The 22246-nt window shown below is 45.7% G+C and overlaps 1 protein-coding gene across 6 annotated transcripts in view; it reads right to left on the bottom strand.

Annotated features, from left to right (window-relative positions):
* Nucleotides 1–3519: 3519 nt before the first annotated feature.
* kcnab2a (potassium voltage-gated channel subfamily A regulatory beta subunit 2a) overlaps nt 3520–22246 on the bottom strand; it is a 135812-nt gene continuing 117085 nt past the window's right edge. For 5 of the 6 annotated variants that reach the window (XM_042088406.1, XM_042088408.1, XM_042088409.1 and 2 more), the window contains 10 exons: nt 20360–20404; nt 19076–19120; nt 18015–18058; nt 16324–16410; nt 12162–12247; nt 10988–11108; nt 10393–10487; nt 7273–7393; nt 4516–4604; nt 3520–3671 (listed from right to left, as the gene is read on the bottom strand). In XM_042088406.1, coding sequence (XP_041944340.1) covers nt 3582–3671; nt 4516–4604; nt 7273–7393; nt 10393–10487; nt 10988–11108; nt 12162–12247; nt 16324–16410; nt 18015–18058; nt 19076–19120; nt 20360–20404 — 823 coding nt within the window. In that variant the 3' untranslated portion in view covers nt 3520–3581. Of the gene's footprint in view, nt 3672–4510; nt 4605–7272; nt 7394–10392; nt 10488–10987; nt 11109–12161; nt 12248–16323; nt 16411–18014; nt 18059–19075; nt 19121–20359; nt 20405–22246 lie in introns of those variants that run through there. The other variant, XM_042088405.1, reaches the window with a different exon arrangement.

Genomic DNA, 22246 nt, shown 5'->3' on the forward strand with positions numbered 1-22246 from the left:
GATGATTTGAGTTGGTTATGACCATACAGAGCGCCAGAGGGGGCGCCGTGCTCAAACAGCCGAGGGAAACACTCAGAACCCTTCCAGATACTTCTCTGACCGCCTAACAGGCTGACCACTGCACCAGTACACCTCCCGGAAGGGACGGGATCAAGCACCCAACTTCCCCTCAGGAGGGTTTCACTACAGAGAGAGTTCTATTTACAGTGGAGCACCAAGTCAATGAAGTTAGTGACCTGTGGGAAGGGGCTAGTAGGGTATGGAGGGGTACTGATTGTGTTGGGGTGGGGGTTATGAGAGTAAGTATGGCCATACTGTTCCTCACCTCAGAGGTGCCCTACGTAACCTCACACCTGAATAATCACACGTTTAAAGCCAAGATCAACTACAAACATAAGTCACCATCATGAGGTACCAATGGAACTGTAGACTTGATAGTTAACACTTTCCATTTGATTTAGCAATGATACACATAAAAAAATAACATTTAAATGATGTATTTAATATGCACTTATTTTTTTATAGACAATATCAGAACATTAAACTATCACCATAGAGGTTTGTTTGACTCTCAGTGAAAACTACCATTAAAGGATGCAGCGCTAGGCTGCATATTTTTACTACGATGCTCTTCCACATGGTGGCGCTGTTTGTCATACAGCTTGGTGAAAACACTGCATAATTTCTATCACATCGCTTAGCAACTGGGCCGTTTGGGTTTTTCTTTGATGGTTGACTACCCCCAAGTCCCTCAACACAAAGAAATAGGCTGAAGTTAAGGAGGACCAAGGGTCTCACTGGAACTAAGAAATAGGCTGAAGTTAAGGAGGACCAAGGGTCTCACTGGAACTAAACTAACAGGCAACACCAACAGAGTGCGAGACAACACGCCTTTTGAATTCAAGGATCCATTCTCAATGGGTGAATTCCTGTGAAGTAACTATGCTGATTCTCATGTATGCATTCAACCTCCTACAAAGACATGACAACCATTAGATGCGCCCCCCCCTAAACAAACAGATAATCAGTCACTTTACAGGAAAATCCCTGACAGGAAATGTACAATTATGTCAAGTCGTGTGGGAGGAGAAATTAGAGAAGTTATACTATTGGCTCCTCACAGTGAAGGGAGGAGTCATGCTCTCCGAGATGTCATGCGATTGGTTTGTGCTTGACAAGGGGGAAGTAACAGACAGACAGACAACAGATTGGAGGAGATTCAAACCTCATCCATATGCAAATCATACCTTTTAAAACAATGCAAACAGATTGACACGTTATCAAAAGAAACTACGGTCAGCTTGTCATTCAGTTCATAAGGGGTGCGTTTATGTATAGATGTTGGTCTGTTCAGGACTGCGTCATTAAAAAGGCATGACCAGGTCACTGTACAGGTGCTAAGAATACATATGTAGCATACTGTGGTTCGAAGGCTGGACAGTCCATGCGGTTAAATGAGTTGTTATTTTTTTTGTTAGAGTGCAGGGGATGAGGGGAAGGGAGGAGGGGGGTTATCTTTGGCTTTAGCCATGTGAAAATGTCACTGGTTCTCATCAGTGGAGAGAGATGACCGACCATGAATACAGTGTAATACGGCTTCCCGATCGTGTAAGACTTTTATTCACATTTTATGTTATATTTTCCTGTTTTGCTTTCTTTCTTTCTTTCTTTCTCACTCACTCTAGAAATTCTCATAGGCTTTGTTTTTTTGTCTGTGTTGTTGTTTTTTTTAAAACTTTTAAAACTCCAGTCCCTGAGCTGCTGACACCGACACCAGCCTTCGCTCCGACAGGGCGGGCAAATGAGTGCCGCTGAACAGTCTCTGTGAACCTACTGGTCAGGTACAGCTGCCAGTCACACCTATCTGTGCTCTTATAGGCCACTGGTGACAAGAGCTGCAGAGCTGCCGCCCCCAGTCACCCGCTCACGAGCATGATTTCAACCCCCCAGGTCAAAGGTCAAACACCTTCATCCACAATGTTTCAGTTTCATTTAGAATAATTCAGTAGCTCCTTAAATACTTATTCATGCAAAGAAATATGATAAATGGCAATACATGTACATGTGGGAGTATACTGCAGTTCATAAATACTGACTGGTGTTTATGTGAGTATTTATTTATCTATTTACTCTACTATTTCTGTCAGAAGCCTCATATTAAACTGGCATGAATGAAACAAGCGTGGTTCGGATCGGGTGGGTCCGGAGGGCACTTGTGGCCGTCTCCGTGTAAACGTGTGAGTCCAGTAGGGTGCTGGGAGCAGGCGGCCTCAGCTAAATGCCCGACAGAGAAGGGGGGTTGAGGAGAGGATGGGGGACCATCACCAGTCACCACAGGGTCAGGCCGAGGCCAACGAACCCCGTGTCGTCCACCCATCAGATGTTTTTGCTTTCTTTGTTTGCCTTTGCTGCAGAGCTGCCACTGTTGTGTGGGGACCGTCAAAAGGGAGAACAGACGGACAGACAGATGGACGCAAACACACACACACACACACACACAGACAGACAGACAGACTGACAGATAGTTTGACGACGGCTCTGTAGAGTGCTCAGAGCCCAACGGGATTCACTGGGGGCAATTAGCATTGTGAAAAAAACAAAACATGCTAATGTTAGCATGCTAATGCTAATGTCCCTGCCAGGGGGCGTTGGGGGAGATGCCTCAGAAGAGAAAGTGCCTCCCACAGCCACTCCACACCAGCAATATTCCTAAAGTGCAGGTTTTGAAGAGTTGCATTCTGTACACGTGCGATGCGAAAAAACGATGCGGAGAACCGTTTCTTTTTTTTTTTTCTCGACGAGAGAGATGTGCCAGTAGATGGGGGCCACATTTCCCTGGAAACAAAACCATCTGAAGCTGATGGGCGCCTATGGGACATGTGCAACACGTCAGTTTCTCTAACACCTATTATCAAATGTAAGTTACAATTGTATGCATTCAGTATTTTGATAAAAATGATAAAAAGTAAAAAAATAAACAATGCAAAGAGTAAAATCAAAACAAGTTAGTTCCAACAGCCAAGCAAGCGTGTGCTTTTTTTCCGGCATCCTTTTTTAAAAAATACGTTTCAGCAGAGTTTTGTAATATGTGTGTGTGTGTGTTTTTAAATACGTTTCAGCAGAGTTTTGTATGTGTTTGTATTTTTTTTTTTTTAAACTATGACCTTATACACCCCACATCCATTTCACTCTGTCACTGTTGATGTACCATTGCCATTCTGATGTGATTTTTTTAAGCTCTTCTTAGGCTTTTACTATCTAGCTATACATGTTATTTCTTAAAATTCCTAAACCCCCCCTCTCTTCCTCATGTTTTTTTTTTGTTCTCATTCATTTTATTATTTTTTCCCCTCACGCTTTTTGTTCTAAATGGCGTAGTTCCTCTCTGGAGAGCAGGGGGGGGGGGGGGGGGGGCTGTCTCATGCACCGGTTGGGTGTCATTCAGTCGTAGCTCAAGCGGGCGGAGGAACAGGCATGGGACAGGGAGAGAATCGTGGGGTGGGGTGAGGAGGGGGCGCGGGGGCAGGGGCGGGGTGGGGGGGGGGCATTGCAGCCCAGTAGCCAGGTGTCCAGAGTGGCATTTAGGAGCGGTAGTCCTTTTTACTGTAGGGCTTGTTCCCAAGGATGCTGTCCACCTCGTGCGTGATGGAGGAGGACAACTTTGGAAGAACCTACAGAAAAAAACAAGCAAATAACGAAATCAGCCGTGACAAAACTGGAAAGATCATATGTTACAACTGGCCGATAGCTGATTTCCGATTTTCGGATGGCATGACAACATGACAATAGATGAGGATAGGTGAATACACTGCCTTATCAGGGGATTAGTTAATTTCCTTCTCCAATTAATGAGCAATGTATGTGTCGGTACAGTTGGAAGGAGTACAGTTGTTTTTGCTGTCCACAGCACTTTGCCTTCAGAAAATGTATCTCCACTTAGTATGGATAATGTAGTGTCAGCATGACGCATGTTGACCAGTACTGAGGACAGGCAGGAGGGGAGGCTTGGGGAGCATGCAGAAGAAAACTTGAAGCTGATACACTACTTCCATACTTCAGCATCCTCACACAATAAAGTACCAATGAAGCCAAACCAAACAAATGAGAGGGAATTTTCCATTAAGAGTGTGTGTGTGGCATCTGATGGAGCAGCCTCAATCCCATTTCCAAACACAATAACCCAGCCTGGCATTCTCGTACCCACCCCGATAACACCTCGTCTCTGCATGGCCAGGCACAGCTCATAAACATGGAGGAACTCTGGGCGATGCCCTTTAGATAGACGTATTGTCTTTTCGGAGCACACCAGCAGTTGTCAATTAAACTCAGGGACAAGAACAAGGGCTTATCTTATCAGAGTGGAACGCTCTAATGAAAAAGAACCTGCCTCCCACACGGAGACATGTGAACACATACATATGCATATGCACATACACACACCCCTACACACCCCTACGACGGCTCACACACATGCCTCGTACACACACACACAGAGAGTGTAGGTTGTAGGCTCACCTGTATTGCTCCTATGTTCTCCATGAGCTGGTCGGTGTTGGAAGCCCCTAACAGCACGGAGCTCACGCCTTCATTCCTTAGGCACCACGCTGCAGAGGGAGTAGTATACAAGCATGACTCCAAACTCTCAGTCTCACACACACACACACACACACACACTACTCTACAACAACGCGGGGCTATCACACTATCACACACACAACTCTTCAACAACGCGGGGCTATCTCACACACACATACTGTACACACCCACACACACACTCACAAACACACTACTCTACAACAACGCGGGGCTATCACACACACACATACTGTACACACACACACACACACACTCACAAACACACTACCCTACAACAACGCTGGGCTATCACACTATCACACACACAACTCTACAACAACGCTGGGCTATCTCACACACACATACTGTACACACACACACACACACACACACTCACAAACACACTACTCTACAACAACGCGGGGCTATCACACTATCACACACACAACTCTACAACAACGCTGGGCTATCACACACACACACACAACTCTACAACAACGCTGGGCGCTGGGCTATCACACACACACACACACACACACACACACAAACACAGTCACAGTTTCAATCAATCAGTTCCATTCCAAAGCCTGCTATAACCTGACATAAAACACATGATGAAGCTGACCCAAAATGTTTTTAATTTGAATGTGGTTCTGCCTTACCACCCACCTGCTCTCCCACACACTTCTAAAAACACCTAAGCGCGCCACACACACTCACACACACACACACACAAACACACACACAAGATCCTGTCAGGCAGCTTGCTGTTTCCATGGTTCCCGGTGAAGGACACAATATTGAAACTAAAGCGCTTCTCGCTTTGTTCTTATTTGCATGGCTGTGCCCATGAAACGGCACCATATGAGAACCACTGTCCAGCAGGCTATGCCGCAGCATCTATCAAAACACTAACGCTGACAGACTGACCTGTCAAGGAACTCAGCCAAGCCAAGCCAGCGCCAAGGCCCCTGACTCCTCAAGGAAGGTGTGTGTGTGTGTGTGTGTGTGTGTGTGTGTATGTGTGTGTGTGTTCAGGTTGTCCATGGTTGTGCGCTGCAGTGGGCAGTCCTGTTCTAGTTGGTTACCCGGTAGATGGAGGTTAAGCACAAGGTTGGATGGTGAGTGTGGAGGCGAGCCTTGACTTCCCATCTTCAGTGAAAGAAACTTGTTTAATGCCTTCACACACACACACACTGTTCTCAAGTTATCCAAGGCCACACTGATGGAGTGAGTGTGTGTGTGTGTGTGTGTGTCTATATGTGTGTTCAGCCCTTCCCCTTCTGATTGTGTTAGAAAGTGAAATGTTGGCCATAAACACATTAAGAGTGGGTCAATAGCATCCAGGCCATTTCCTGTGGAACGCAAAGAGGCTATGAAAGGCTACTGACATCGCCTCCACCCTGTCAATCAAAACCTGACTTCCAATCTCCTTGCAGAGATCAAATTATCAGATTCCCATTACTACATTACCCTGCAACTAACCTCAATCATCTTCAGCCCTCTCTCTATCGTTCTTTTTCACCTCATCATCGCACGCATGCACACGCGCGCACACACGCACGCACGCACGCACGCACGCACGCACACACAAGCATGCACACTTACATTTATACTAATCATTAATCGACAGTGCGTATAAAACACACACACACACACACACACACACACGCACACGCACGCACGCACACACAATTACAATTATACTATCATTAATCAACAGTGCATATAAAACACACACACACACACACACAAACTGTAGCACAAATACACTCAAACCTATAATACACTCACACCATAACTATTACTTAGAGGGCACATTTAATTATGCTGAAGATCCTCAAAATGTCAAAGTATGTTATGCAAATGTATACACACACGCAAACACCCAGGGACAACTAATGTGGGGAAACCCCTTACATGAGAGCATGACTACCCAACACAAGTAAGCATGCAACTACAGTAGCGCGCGCACACACACACACACACACACACACACACACACACACACACACACACACACAGAGGAATGCATGACACAAGCAGGACAGCTCATCATCCCAGGGCCTGCAGCTCTGCCTCCTCCTCCTCCTCCTCCTCTCCTGTCCCCTCCGCCACAGCCGGCCGCTGAGAGCTCAGAACAGGCGCGTCCCTTTACCACCAGGGGGCAACCTAGAGGGAGAGGACTCCTACAGACAGACTAGGAGTGGATATACACAGCACAACACAGCACAGAACACCACACACACACACACACTCTCTCTCTCATTCACAAACACACACACACAGCCAGCCCACCACCCCCACACACACACCATCCCGACCAGGGCGTGTGCAGGGTCCTAGGTGGGGGCTCGGGTGGAGCGAGGATCGGGCGGACGGACAGACAGACAGCAAGAGAGAGAGCGGCAGTGCAGGGGGGGTGTAAAACTCGGACGGACGAGAGGACGAAGGTTGTGTGTGTGTGTATGTGTGTGAGTGTGTGAGAGAAAGAGTGTGTGCGAGGGAGAGAGAGAGAGAGAGAGAGAGAGAGAGAGAGAGAGAGAGAGAGAGAGAGAGAGAGAGAGAGAGAGTGTGAGTGAGTGAGTGAGTGTGTGTGTGTGTGAGTGTGAGTGAGTGTGTGTGTGTGTGTGTGTGTGTGTGTGTGTGTGTGTGTGTGTGTGTGTGTGTGTGTGTGTGTGTGTGTCGAGCGCGTACCAATGGCGAGCTGCGGCAGGGTGCAGCCCAGCCGCTCGGCGATGGCCTGCAGCTCTTTCAGCTTCGCCTGCTGGCGCCGGCCCTCCTCGCTCAAGATCTTGTCCTTCAGCCACTGGTAGCCCTGCCGACCGACAACACAGCACACCTGCTCAAAAACACTGACCCCCGCCGACCACTGCACTGCACGCACACACTCACACGCACATATGCAGTTCCGCACATGCACACACATACAGAATCTCATACATGTGCCTCAACACTCACTCTCTCTCTCTCTCTCTCTCTCTCTCTCTCTCTCTCTCTCTCTCTCTCTCTCTCTCTCTCTCTCTCTCTCTCTCTATCTGACACACACACACACACACACACACACACACACACACACGGATGGGCATGGTTCCCTGGTTTCATGGTCCACTGAAAAAAATAAATGAGTAATTTAATCAAATGGTTACCCTTTTCCCCTCATGAATAAATGCAATTTAAAGTTGAGATATGATTTCAAAATGTAATTAGAAAAGCGTGGTTCAAACACATACTCCAGAGAAGTACAGGATGCCAGCACATGTACTGTATTTCATTGCTGGGCTAAGACTAAGTGCTAGCATGGAAAGGTTATATCCCATTGAAGAGTAATGTCTATGGTGGCGATCTATTCTTCCTGCTCTCAGTTTAGTTGAGTTAACACTGAAAGCTTTTGTCTGATGGCTACAGAAGGAACTGAATGGCAGACCATCTGAGCACTGATGCACAGACCCAACTGGAAGTCTTAAATGAATGGCTATCTCTCTCTCTCACACACAAAAACACACATACACACAGTTCTCATACCTTCTCTCTCTCTCTCACACATACATATACCCACACATACACTGTCTCTCACGCTCACACACAGACTTATTCTCTCTCTCACACACACACACATACCACACACACACACACAAACACAAACACACACACACAAACACACACATACACACACACAGTAGCATCAGCAGTGACTGTGTTGGCGAGGGCCTGTTTTTAAACATGTGACTCTGTCTCTCAAGGCTGAAGCCGGCAGACATGCTCCGGTCCTCCGACTGTCCCCTCCAGAGAAGGGTAGGGGTGGGAGGGTTGGGGGGAGGGGCAGAACCGGGGTTATGTGTGAGAGACACCCCTGCCAGCTCAGCCTCGAGGCTGGAGAAGCACACACACGCACGTGCAAAATGATAACTAAATTTTGTGGTACGTTTTAATGGAGGAGAGAGCATTACACTAGGGGAAGACTACGAACTGACCACCTCTGTGCAGGTGAAGAAATGTTGTTAGGTCACTTTCGATTCAATAGAGCCAATTTCTGTAGACGCCTATCTACTGGATGGTGATGCCCACCGCTACAGGGAGGAGGTGCCAATTGGAGATGCAAGGCACGTTTGTGTGTGTGCCGGGACAGGGACGAATCAGATCCCTACGCCCCTGAAGGCACAGTCATATCAATAAGAGACAGTGGCATGGGACCTTTTCTGCGCAGGTGACCTAGACCACCACGGGCCTCAGAATACCCAGGTGAGAGGGCCCCGTCGTCGCCTAGGTCACCTGGACAGGTGTATTCATTTTCTTTTGTTCTCGGGACAGGTTTACACACACACACGCAGGCATACGTCACACACAGAGGGGAAAAAACACTCCAAAAGAAACATGAACGGCCCCAAGTCCAAACTTGAACTCATGTGCCAGCGGAGACCACTATGAGACCACTATGAGACCACCATGAGACCACCATGAGACCACCATGAGATCGGACGGGAAAAAAAACACAACAATGGGAGAGCACAAACCCCAAGACCAGAGAAGAAAGGAGAAAGAGAGAGAGAGAGAGAGAGACTGATCAGAAAAAAAAGATAGGTGAGAGGAAGAAAGGTCCATCATGATTTAGTCTGACTATGACAAAAACACTCCACAAGGTCAGAGACGAATGAGTCAGAAAGAGAAAGAAAGAGGGAGAGATAAAGAGAGAAGGAGAGGAGGTGTGAAAGAGTGATGAGAAAGAAGGGGAAGTTGAAGACAAAGTAGGAGTAGGCCGAGTAGGAAGGCGGATGGGTCGATGGCTGTTTTGTTAGTTGCACTATCTGTAGCGTGAGAACGACAACACTCCAGAAGGATAGGTGAGGGATGAGTGAATCACGGAGATAAAGAGTGTGAAAGAGAGAGGGAGAGAAAGTGTGAGAGAGTGATAAAAGGGGAAGGGGAAGTTGATGAGGAGGAGAGCTCCATCATGGCGTTGTCAGTTGCAGCAGGAACAGCATAACCAAGAGACTCCACAGGGAGAAGTGAGAGGTGGGTGAATCACTGAATGTGAGAGCAAGAGAGTGATGGTGTGAAAGAGAGAGAGAGAGAGAGAGAGAGAGAGAGAGAGAGAGAGAGAGAGAGAGAGAGAGAGAGAGAGAGAGAGAGAGAGAGACGTGAGAGACTGAGGGGAAAGATGGGGTGATGCGAAAATAGAGGAGGATGAAGAGGAGAAGGTGGAGAGGTGTATCAGGTTGACAACAACAGTTGACTAAAAGAGGTTTAGAGATGGATGAGCGAGAGAGAGAGAGAGAAGAGAAAGAGAGAGAGAGAGAGAGAGTGAGAGAGAGGGAGAGAGAGAGAGGGAGAGAGAGGGAGAGAGAGAGAGAGGGACGCCCAGCAATGCATGCCGTCACAAAGGACTGGCACAGACACAACAAGCTCAGTGGAGAAAAGAAGAGAGGAGAGGACACCAACACACGGCGATCTGAAAGATACGGAAGTCAAGTCACCAGTTTAGACACAGCATCACAAACACAACAGCAACTGTAGGTGATGGACCAGGAGTGGGAGAAAGAAAGCATGCAGAGAAAGAAAGAAAGAAAGAAAGAAAGAAAGAAAAAGGAAATAAAGAGAGAAAAAGGAAATAAAGAAAGACAGAGAGAAAGAAAGAAAAGAAAAGAGAGGCACTGAAAGATAGATGATTGAAACACAGAGGGGATGAAGAGAGACAGAGGGGTGAAAGAGAAATGAAGACAAGAGAAAAGGAGGAAGAGAGTGGAAGAGAGGAGACAGGTACAAAATGGTAAACCACATGTGCGTTGCCGTGGCGACACATGCAGGATGTGGGGGTACCTTGAGAGAGGCGCGGGAGTAGGGGGGCACCCCGCTGTCGTATTTCCCTGAGATGATCCCGCACGCCAGAGGGGACCAGGTCATCGCCCCCACACCTACACACACACACACAGACACACACACACACACACACACACACACACACACAGACACACACACACACACACACACACACACACACACACACACACACATGTGCATGTAAGAAGAGCAAGAGATAGGTACTGCATTAAAAAACACAACTCCTAAAAACACTGCAAATCTACAGACACGACTCACTGAGGTCTATAAAGTCAAGTCCTACACTGTGTCTACTAAAAGTACAGCACGGAAATAAAAATATCTATCCAGGTACAGCAGGTTCTCCAGAGCTATTTCTGAACCTCCCACTGTAGAAGAATGATTCCTTTGAAATATCAGGTGGGACTTACAGTAGGAACAGTACTACTACTGCTAAAATGACAGATAACAAATACACAAAACAACACATACACACAAAACATGCACATACACGCATGCACAGACACACAGACACACACACACATCCACACACACACACATCCACACACTCAGCTGGTTAGCTGGTACAGCTCACCTATTTTGTGAAAGAGCTCGGGCAGCTGCACCTCCACTTTCTCCCTCTGGAACATGTGGTACTCGGCCTGCTCACAGATGGGCGGGATCTGGTTGAACTGCCGCGCCACCGAGTACGCCTCCTGTTGGCATGAGTAGGAACAGCGGCACACAGAGGGGGGCGTTAGCGCTTAGCTTTAGCGTCTGGGGATAGCACACACAGCTGTAGGCTGCAAGCTGCGCTGGTAGTGCGTAATAACCTACTTAACACTCAAAACCGGATCAGAGAGGTGCTTCTGGGCACAAAAAACGCAAACAAAATAATAATTTGAAGAAAAAAAAAAGCACCTAAACTAAAAGCACAAATAACAAAAGAACAGCTTGACAACACATCAATATTCTAACGCTAAACTTCGCTAAGAATATTAGTAGGCTACAAATTTGGCAAACTTTATGACCTCGGGTGACTCTGCATAGTTTCTGCAATCCCCCCCCCCTCCCCTCCTGGCTTTGACTCAGTAGAGAAGAGAGTTTTCTGGGCTTAATTTCCTCTATCGGCCCCACCTCAGGGCACAGAAGGGGCCGCTTTAATTGGTCCCATTAGGGCAGCCGTTTGTTTTAAGGTGATTAAGAGACATGGGTGAGTCAGTTAGGGGCCGATAAAAACCCAAAGGCTTGGAAAGGCTCATCCAGAATGGAGCGAGACACGCTCTATGAGGCCAGTCCAGCGGAACTCAGACGGACGTGGCAGAGACGTACATATGGGTAGAGGAAAGGAGGGAGGGAGGGAGGGAGATATAGACAGATAGAAAACAGAAGAGGGAAAGCAAGAAAGAGACGGGCGATGAGGTGCTAAAGAGGGAGAGCAAGAGAAAAAAGAAGAGGAGAAAGGGGTGTCAGAAAGAGAGAAGGCGTCGACACCAGGTAAGAAACAGATGCTGGAAGTGAGAGTGAAAGAAAGGGTATGGTGCAGATAGATAGATAGATAGATAGATAGATAGATAGATAGATAGATAGATAGATAGATGGTGTGAGCAAGAATGAGAGAATGAAGAGAGAGAGAGCGGGTGGAGCACAAGAGACAAAGCTGAGAGAAAAGAAAAAACAGAAAGAGTGAGCAAGAAAGAAAGCGAAAGAGAGACAGAGAGAGAGAGAGAGAGAGAGAGAGCGGAGTGGGTTTTTTTTTCATCACTCACCATAATCTCCATAGGACTCCAGCGTGAGGTGCCCCAGTACATCGCCATCCCCTGATTGATCACATGGGTCATCGCCCGCACCGTTTCTGTCAATCACACACATACACAAACACACACACAATTAGCAAGTGCCAACAAGAGTTGACAGAGAAGGGCTCATTTTTAGAAATCCAGGTTGCAAAGTGGGCTTAATAAAGGGTTCTCTTTGGCAGGTCGCCACAAGAAGTCCCAGGAACTAGACACAACTACAGGCAGAAATCACGTGCCTTAGCCAGTATGAGTAGAGAATTAAGTAGAGAGAGAGAGACTTTGACTACAGGACAGATGCACAAACTACAGGGATATAAATCGATTACACAGTCAATGGTTTGAAGACTCATTGCTTTTTGAAGACTGCATGTCTCTGGTCAAGGGTTTCTAGCGAGCCGTAAGCGCGTCAGTCTGTGTGTTTGTGTTTACTCATGACTCAGAGTAAATTAACACTGGAGGAGGGGACAGTCGTGTCCTTCTAAATGACTCAGGGATTCACTCAGACACTTTAAACGAACATCACTGGGTCAGTCATCAACAAAACAAATAGGGCTCCTCTGAGGGGAGGAGAGAGGGAGGGAAAAGGGATGAGAGAATGAGAGATGGAACACAGGAGAGAAAGAGAGAAAAAAAAATAGAGGGAGAGAAAAAGGTGAGAGAGAGGGAGCGATTGAGCAGAGATGACAGGAGATAAAGAGTGTAACGGATGGATGCAGATAGGGATTTATATTATCAGAGATAACCATCACACAAGTGAAACAAGCCAGACTTTCAGTCAGCCTAGCTGATGAAATATTTAATAGGTAACACTAGGAAAACAGTTATGAAACCTGTATTCACTTCCTGTCACTTAGTAAATATAAAAAATATCAAATACCAACAAACTCTTCAACTCTCATCATTCTCTCTACTGTCCTATTTAGTCCATAAACCCAGAGGCGGACAGAGTACACAGCTTCATTACTTGAGTAAAAGTACAGATACCCTTTGCTAAATGTTACCCAAGTACAAGTAAAAGTACAAGTCAGATGTTTACTTAAGTAAAAGTACTGAAGTACTTGTTTTTAAATGTACTTGAGTATCAAGAGTACAAGAGTAGCCTACATTTTCTAAATATTGCATTACTACTGCCACAGTGCTTAGATTTATGTACAGAAACGTCCTACATGGAGTTATGAAAAATATTAATGTTAATACCTTGGAGAATGTAAAATGAATTGGAAGTAAAATCAAGTAATTTTCATCTTTTTACCATGTTGCCAGGGATGGGCAGTATTTCTAATACATGTATATAAAATACGTATTTCAAATACAAATCACTATTTTGTAATTGAAACACTTGAAACGAAAACTATCATTAACTTGTTCAGAAAATTGAAATAGTCTGGCGAGGTGGGGCCACAGGTTGGCACATTCCCAGGATGGACCTGCTGCGTCTTCATCCATTGTTTGGTCCATGGTTTCGTCTCTTATCTAAATCTGACCATGGAGTTGACTTTGGCGGAAAGCTGAAGGTGATTGCTGATAGGCTGTCCCAATCAGTGGCGTCTGCACAATCCAATCAAGTTTGAGAGGGAAACAACAAATTGAGGGTTTCCGAGATTTGTCTTTTTTCCTTTTTTTTTTAGAAGTAGTAACGGGTACTCACGGTTATGGATAGAAATGTAGTGGAGTAAAGAGTACAATATTTGCCTCTCAAATGTACTTGAGTAAAGTCATGAGTACTCCCCCAAAATGATACTCGAGTAAAGTACAGATCCCTCAAAATTGTACTCAAGTACTGTACTCAAGTAAATGTACTCCGTTACTGTCCGGCTCTGATCAATACACCTTGAAACAGTGTGCCAGTTCTGCCAAGTCCAGACACTGTAATGAGACACAAACAAGACACGGCGAGACGAGGCGAGACGAGCGGAGAGGCAATGAGTGACCGGAGCACCTCTATCATCTTCAACCCTAATCAGCCCTCAGACCTTTCCTCCAGACTCCAGCCACAGATTTCTCCTCATTACTGTAGGCCGACAGGGAGCTATTAGTCCCATTAGGGTGGAGGACATCGGCTTCAGGCTGGAGAGGGGGCATTTCGACCTGAGTCAGACAGTCTTGTCTCCTAAGTACTAAACGTGAGGAGTCCTACGTGAGTCAATTCTGGAGAGGGGGGAAATGTATATGATTTCCAATTTTCATACTTATTCATTTGACTGAAACTTTTATCCAAAGTGACTTACATTATAAAGAGATTACATTACATTATACAATTGTTACAAGGGCCACTCTTTCCACAGCAACTTGAGGTTAAGTCCTGTGAGTCCTCCATCTGTCCAACATGAGTCTCATGAGACCCCTACAGTGCACTGTTGGACTTACTCATTTGCACCATCACCATGACACTCACTCACACAGAGCACCTTACCTTACTATGCACAGAGAATCACAGGCTCAGTCCCTGCCTCAGTCATTGCAAGCGCCTAACATGGTTAATCACCCACTATGAAGATACTGTTTTTAGACTTTATTTAGATTTAGTGTTATTTAGTATAATCTGTATTTTAGTATATTCTTCATCTTCTACTACTATTATATACTTTTAATTACTTTTTTCTGCTGTTAGTAAATGTTGTGTGTGATGTCTGTATGCTACTGAGACCTTGAATTTCCCCTTGGGGATCAATAAAGTATCTATCTATCTATCTATCTATCTATCTATCTATCTATCTATCTATCTATAGGAGATCTCCTCCATCTGTCCAGCATGAGTCTCATAAGACCCCTATAGGAGACCTCCTCCATGAGTCTAGTAAGAGAGGAAGACAATGCATGTGTCCATTTCCTCTCATCATATCAAATCACTCAACAGCAATGTCTATTAACACGATCCACTTTTCCTAGTGCCATGTCTGGTTTATTGTATTAGCTATTCACAACACGCTGCCCTTGTCTTTGAATAAGAGAACAGTCTCATGAGCGGCAGTCCTCATTAGTGGCCGGTCCTGCGATGGCATTGGAGCAGAGAAAAGGAGTTGGCCAGAGAGGACCAGATGGGAGACCAACACAAAGGGGAAAATAGCAGCACAAAAATATGAAATAAACAGACTGTGCTCGGAGGAAATGCACTCAAAGATAAAAGATCCACAGAAAGCGATACGCTGGCATGTAATTGAGAAAGCGTGGCGGAGAGCCAGCGTGGCAGGGAAGAGAGAAAGCACAATAAGGGGAGGCAGAGGGAGATGGAGAGATGGAGAGATACACAGACAGCCTGTCAGATGGATGTGGGACTAGCATCTCCCCCTCCCTTTGGGTGTGTGCAGGTATGACTGAGTTTGTTGTGTGTGTGTGTGTGTGTGTGTGTGTGTGTGTGTGTGTGTGTGTGTGTGTGTGTGTTGTGTGAATGAGTCTGTAAATGTGTGTGCGTGTGTGTGTTTGAGAGAGAGAGAGAGAGAGACAGACAGTGTATGTACTGTATGTGTGAGGGACAAGGACAATCTATGTGTGTGTAAGTGTAAATGTGTGTGAGAGAGCATTTTTGTGTAACTTGTGTGTGTTTGTGTGAGTGAGTGAGAGAGAAAGAGAGAGAAAAACTGTATGCACGTGCGTGTGTGTGTGTGTGTGTGTGTGTGTGTGCTCGCGGGCCTTTGGAGGAGGAGACAGAGCAGATGGCCACTGAGCTGTGGGCCAGTAGCTCCGTGAGAACTGCACACTTTTTAAAGGTCATCAGTGGGACAAACACACACATACATACATACATACAACTAGGGAGGGATACACTCAAGACTTGTCCAATGCTGACAAATAGCATCCATCCCTCCCCTAATCCCCCCCTCCAGATCATGAGGGGTCTCCCACTGTCCACCCAGAAGACATCAGAGCAGCGGGCAGTCTCCTCAGAGCCCTACTCCCACACTGAAGGTCACTCACACAAATTCCTGCTGTGGCTAAGACTCAGAGGGAGAAGAGGGAGAAGCACAACTCTACCCTGAGCAATTACGGGGAGTCAAAGCAGCAAAGCAGACATTAAATGGAAGTGTATGTGGACAGAGAGAAAGAGAGAAAGAGAGAGAGAGAGAGAGAGTTGGGAAAAGAGGGGTTGAACAGGGGATTGGAAAGACAACCCATAAGAAAAAAAGACTCTTACCTTCCATGGGTGTGTTGGGATCTGGCCTATTTGCAAACACCACATCCACATATTCTAACTGCAATCTCTCCAATGATGCTTTTAAACCTACAACACACATTCAACACAACAATACATTAAGGTGAAGCAACAATCTCTTTCTACTCCAAAAACACAGTTACACATCGGTATAGACACAAGGCAAGAGCTGCAGAGATGAAAGACAAGTTTACCAAATAGACGGAGAGCCACTCCATAACTGCTCTAAGGTCTATGACCAAAGCACCGCGGTGATATGACTCAGTATAACATCACTCCTTCTCATGTGAGGTTACACTAATCTCCCTCCCTCTTCAAGACTCTTGCCTACCAGTCAAGATCACCCACTACACATGACTAATCCCGCCTGGCCGATGACCGGTGGGGAACGGGACCCTGATCTAGAGTGGATTGGGACTGGATCAAGGCCAGTTGGGATCCAGATGTGCTGTGCTGCTAATTGGCGTAGATCTTGTCATCCCTGGGCCTGAGCTCTCCACCTGGCCCTCTAGCTTAACTGAGTATCTACAGTACCACTCTTAATGACAGGGAGACTAGACAATACACTCTGTCTTAAGTCCCTTTTCCATTGAATGGTACCATCAGCTCAACTCGCCTCTACTCTACTCTACTTTACTTTACTCTACTCGGCTTTTCCTTTTCCAATGCAAAAAAGTACTCTCTTTAATGTAGCTGGGTGCTATAGCGACGCAGAGGGAAACTAGCATGGCGTCATTAACGTGGGACACACAGTACTATCACTATCAACAACGGAGGACATCAAGGGGAGTTTGTTTCTGCTTCATGACTTGTTGTTGTTTGTGTTAAATGTTCATTTTAATCCATGAGAAACTGTTTGTTAATTCCTAAGGAGATAGAACGCTAATTTTTTTTTTAACTGCAGGAAGTTATTCATTTGAATTAACCTAGACTGCGTTACGTTAACATGCTTGTCGAGCTAGCACAGTGTGGCTGATGTATTTAAAAAAAAAAAATAATAATAATGACAGTCTTGTCCAGAACACAGCAATGTAAATAGCGACCAATCAGCAACCTGCAATACTTTCACGTCACCTTTTGGTATCGCCTCAGCTCGCTTGGAACCTCAACAGAGGTGATACCAAAAATAATACCAGGTACCAGACCAGGCTTTGCTAATGGAAAACCGAGTTGAGGCGAGTAGTGAGTAGAGGCGAGTTGTGCTGATACCATACAGTGGTATACAGTGGCCTTGCTTTCAGGAAACACACCACAGGTGACATATTTGGTTGATCAGGGAGGGGAGTGAATGTGGGACTAACAGGGTGCTGCTGAGGCCGTTCTGTCTTTATGTGCTGGATCAGCAAAATCATGAAAACCCCCGAGGCTCCTCTTTCACCATGAGGGTCTCTCTCTCTCTCTCTCTCTCTCTCTCTCTCTCTTTAAATCCCTCCTTCCCTGCCCAGGGCCCTATACATCTAATTAGCAAGGCTTTCTTCTGCCATGCAATAAGCGCTTATCATATTGGGGCTCAGTAGGGTGGCCCATCTCTACTGTACCTCTGATGTGGGAGAACTGATGTGGGGGTAGTCCCTCTCTCTCTCTCTCTCTCTCTCTCTCTCTCTCTCTCTCTCTCTCTCTCTCTCTCTCTCTCTCTCTCTCTGTATGGGGGAGGGGGGGGGGTACACACTTACCTTCTATTATATGTTTTCTGGATAAGCCTCTTTCAGTTTCTGCCCTGGATGACGAGACAAGGACACCAGGAATGACACACAATTCCAAAAGTAGAAAAACAATTGATCTATTTTCTCCCCTTATCCATTTCTGTGTCTGTTATGGCCTAACATCAGCAATTCTGCAGTGAGTTATAATTTATGATAACAACAAAAAAACCTTGTTCTGCCTAAAGCAACTACCATACAATGGCATTTATAATCTTTGTCATCAAAGCCATTGTATGGTAGCTGCTTTAGGCATTTCTCAAGGCTATGGAAGACAGGTTCATGTAAAGGAGATCTATGCGCTTCTATGAGCTGAAGTATGTTTCACACACTGAATTATTATTTCATACTCTTTGCTGTTTACAGTGTAGTCTATATACTGGATGTGCTATTCTGTGGGGCCAAGTTCAACACACCAACAACAATTAATTTAATATCCATTACAGTTTACATTCTACATGCTGATTAAGTATAGCACATGAGTGTTATTTCTATGATGCCAAATCAGCCTTATGGATTTCAATCTGTTTGACATGTAATGTTGGCCTCTTTTAGCATGGCCCTCAGCAAGAGGCTAGGACACATAGACACACACACACACACACACACACACACACACACTCACTGTCTCTCTCTCTCACACACACACACACACCACGTAATCACTTTGTTACACCAGTTAGACTCACACACCATCACCCATACCCACAGTTATGCTCACAGTCGTTCTCACACACAAAGCACATGAGTAACCCATCCAAATCTACTGAAGGAACACTACCACTGGTTGTTTTCCCCACAGAGTGACTTGTATGATGGGTTACCCGAGAAGCCATGTCCATCAATACGAGATTGTGTTCTGTTCTGGCAGAGCTAGTTGTTTGTGTGGCGTACCAGTATCCTCCATGCATAATATATATGGTACAGTACACCCTCAATGACAGAACATGAGACATGGACTTGGCAAACTTCTCACACACACACACAGACACAGACACACATTAACAAAAAGCTCAAAAATAAAAGCAACATACTTTCCACCCCAGAATATTTTAGTTGTGATCACTAAACTGGATCGCCTGGAAAAGAACAGAGCCCATGTTAAACAGCATCATTTCCAATTCAAATGTTTACATGTTCAAATCATTTACATTTCAGTGTCATTATCATGCACACGTTGTGGTTTAAAGACACAAGTAAACAAACAAACAAACAAACAAACACACACAAACACATATACAGACACACACACACGCACACAGCGAGAGGAAGTGAAATGGACTCTAATCTTTGGGGACGAGGCTAGCGTGCTCTGATCCTGATGAGCCATGACTGAAAACATGACTAAGCAGAAGGCCCTGTAGGTAAACCCCAGTCACCCCATAATGCAGAACGAACACACACACAGCAATACAGACCCACACCTACACACACAGTGACAAAACCACACAAACACACAACCAAACACAGACAAGTACAAAACGGCCACCCAAACACACACACACATAACTGCCACCTATCCACACAGACACACATATACCTGCAGTCACCTACCAAAACACATGCACAGGGTGTTGCGAGGGTTCAGGTCTAAAGACGTGTGAGTGTGTGTGTTGCATTATTTAGAGGCAGCTGGCAGGGCAGTGCCAGGGGGGCACAGCTGAGGCAGTGCTCACCACCATGAATCTTTCATTCAGTTGGCACACACACACTCGCACGCTCACACACACACACGCACACTCACACACACACACACACACACTCGCACGCTCACACACACACACACTCGCACGCTCACACACACACTCGCACGCTCACACACACACTAGCACGCTCACACACGCACGCTCACACACACACTCGCACGCTCACACACACACACTCGCACGCTCACACACACACACACTCGCACGCTCACACACACTCGCACGCTCACACACTTGCACGCTCACACACACTCGCACGCTCACACACACACTCGCACGCTCACACACTCGCACGCTCACACACACGCACACTCGCACGCTCACACACTCGCACGCTCACACACACGCACGCTCACACACACACTCGCACGCACACACACACACACTCGCACGCTCACACACACACACACACGCACGCTCACACACACACTCGCACGCTCACACACACACACTCGCACGCTCACACACACACACACTCTTACTCTGCTTCTTCAGACTGGCAAATAGTTGCCAGATCTGGGTGATGATGGACAGGAATGGAAATAGGGTAACTCATGTGGGCGCCCACACACACACCCACACACACACACACACACACACACTCCAAGTTACCTCCATCCTTTCTTCTTAATGATGTTCCCAAGGACAACCTCCGCCCTAGGAGACACAGCAAAGAGAAGACAGAGGGTGACAGATAGAGGGGCAGAGACAGGGGAATGTCCGATAGAGAGAAAGGGATAGAGCAGAGAGATGAAGAGATAGAGAGAGAAAGGGATAGAGCAGAGAGGTGAAGAGATAACAATCAGACTTCCAGCTCAGACTGATGAGACATGGCGTCTCTTTTACCACCCCAAGACATGAGCAGCACTTTACAGAAATATGACTGAAAATTCTAAAATTCTTAATCTGTGTTTGTGCACATGTATGTTACTATGTGTATGTGTGTGCATGTATGTTAATGTGTGTATGTATGTTAGTGTGTGTATGTGTGTGTGTGAATGTATATTAATGTGTGTGTATATGTATGTTCGTGTGTGTATGTATGAGATGACAGGCCTGCCTCTGGCTCAAGAAGCCATTTAGGGCACCCATACTCATGGGGTGTGTGTGTGTGTGTGTACTATATGTATGTGCATACAGTATATACGTGTGTGTATTTTGTGTCTGTGTGGGTTAGTTTGATTCGGTACAACAATGTGTTTGTGTAGCTTCACTTGTGTGTGTGTGTGTGTGCGCATGTTACGGTTATGGTTATAGTTATGGGATTTGGCAGACACTTTTGTCCAAAGCAACATACAAATACAAAACAATCTAATACTTAATGATACCAAGATCCACGCACAGCCTGGTTAGGTGCAGGTAGATTGCAGGAACATACTTAAATAGCAAAAATTGAGATAGTTCTACCGCACACTGTTTTGATGTTTACTTGATTTTATTCAGAGCGAACAACGCGTTTCGCATACAGCGTCCTCAGGTTCGCGTTTCGCATGCATCTGAGCGAACCTGAGGACGCTGTATGCGAAACGCGTTGTTCGCTCTGAATAAAATCAGGTAAACGTCAAAACAGTGTGCGGTAGAACTCTCAATTTTTGCAATCTAATACTTAAATTTAACAGGGAACAATTTAAAATGTTGGTCAGACTATATTAAGGAGAATAGCAATAATAATCAACAATGTCAATTCAATCAATAATGAAAAAACAATGAAAATGAAGGAAAATAGCAATAATAAATAATAATGTCCATTCAATCAATAATACAACAATATCAATAACATAGTAAGCGTGCTGCAGCATTCTGAATCAGTTGTAACAGTCTTACTACGAAAACCAGCTAATAGTGAATTACAATAGTCCATCTTGGAGATGACCATGGCCTGAACAAGAAGTTGTGTGGAATCTTATATGTTGTTAGTGTGTACTGCACTCTGGTAGGAACTGCCGCTGGTATATACACACACACATACATACACACACACATATATATATATATATATATATATATATATATATATACTGTATGTGTCTGTAATTGTGTGTTTATGTATTTGTACATGCATGCTAGCACATTTGAACATTTACATGTGTTTCTGTGCGTGTTTTTCAAATAGTTGTGCATGTAACAGCATGTAAATGTCTGTATAATGCCGGTGGTATTGTGTGTGTGTGTGTGTGTGTGTGTGTGTGTGTGTGTGGGGGGGGGGGGGGGTGTTGTGGGGTAGGCCTTAGCAGTAGTGAGATGTGCTAATTGGGCCCGGGGTGGCTACGATTATGTGGATGTGATTATGCCTGCCTGCCGTGCAGCATAGGATAGCTCTTCTCTTCACACCACTCACACACACACACACACACACACACACACACACACACACACACACACGCTCACACTCACTTCCCCGAGCTTTCTGCCCCAACGTGAATGCACAGGCATCAAACAGGGTGTGTATTCACCTCCTCTCACTCCTTCGGTCTCCCCCCTCCTCTCTTTTACTCTGCT

The sequence above is a fragment of the Alosa sapidissima genome, chromosome 4, assembly GCF_018492685.1.
Source record: "Alosa sapidissima isolate fAloSap1 chromosome 4, fAloSap1.pri, whole genome shotgun sequence".
In the NCBI taxonomy this organism is placed as follows: domain Eukaryota; kingdom Metazoa; phylum Chordata; class Actinopteri; order Clupeiformes; family Clupeidae; genus Alosa; species Alosa sapidissima.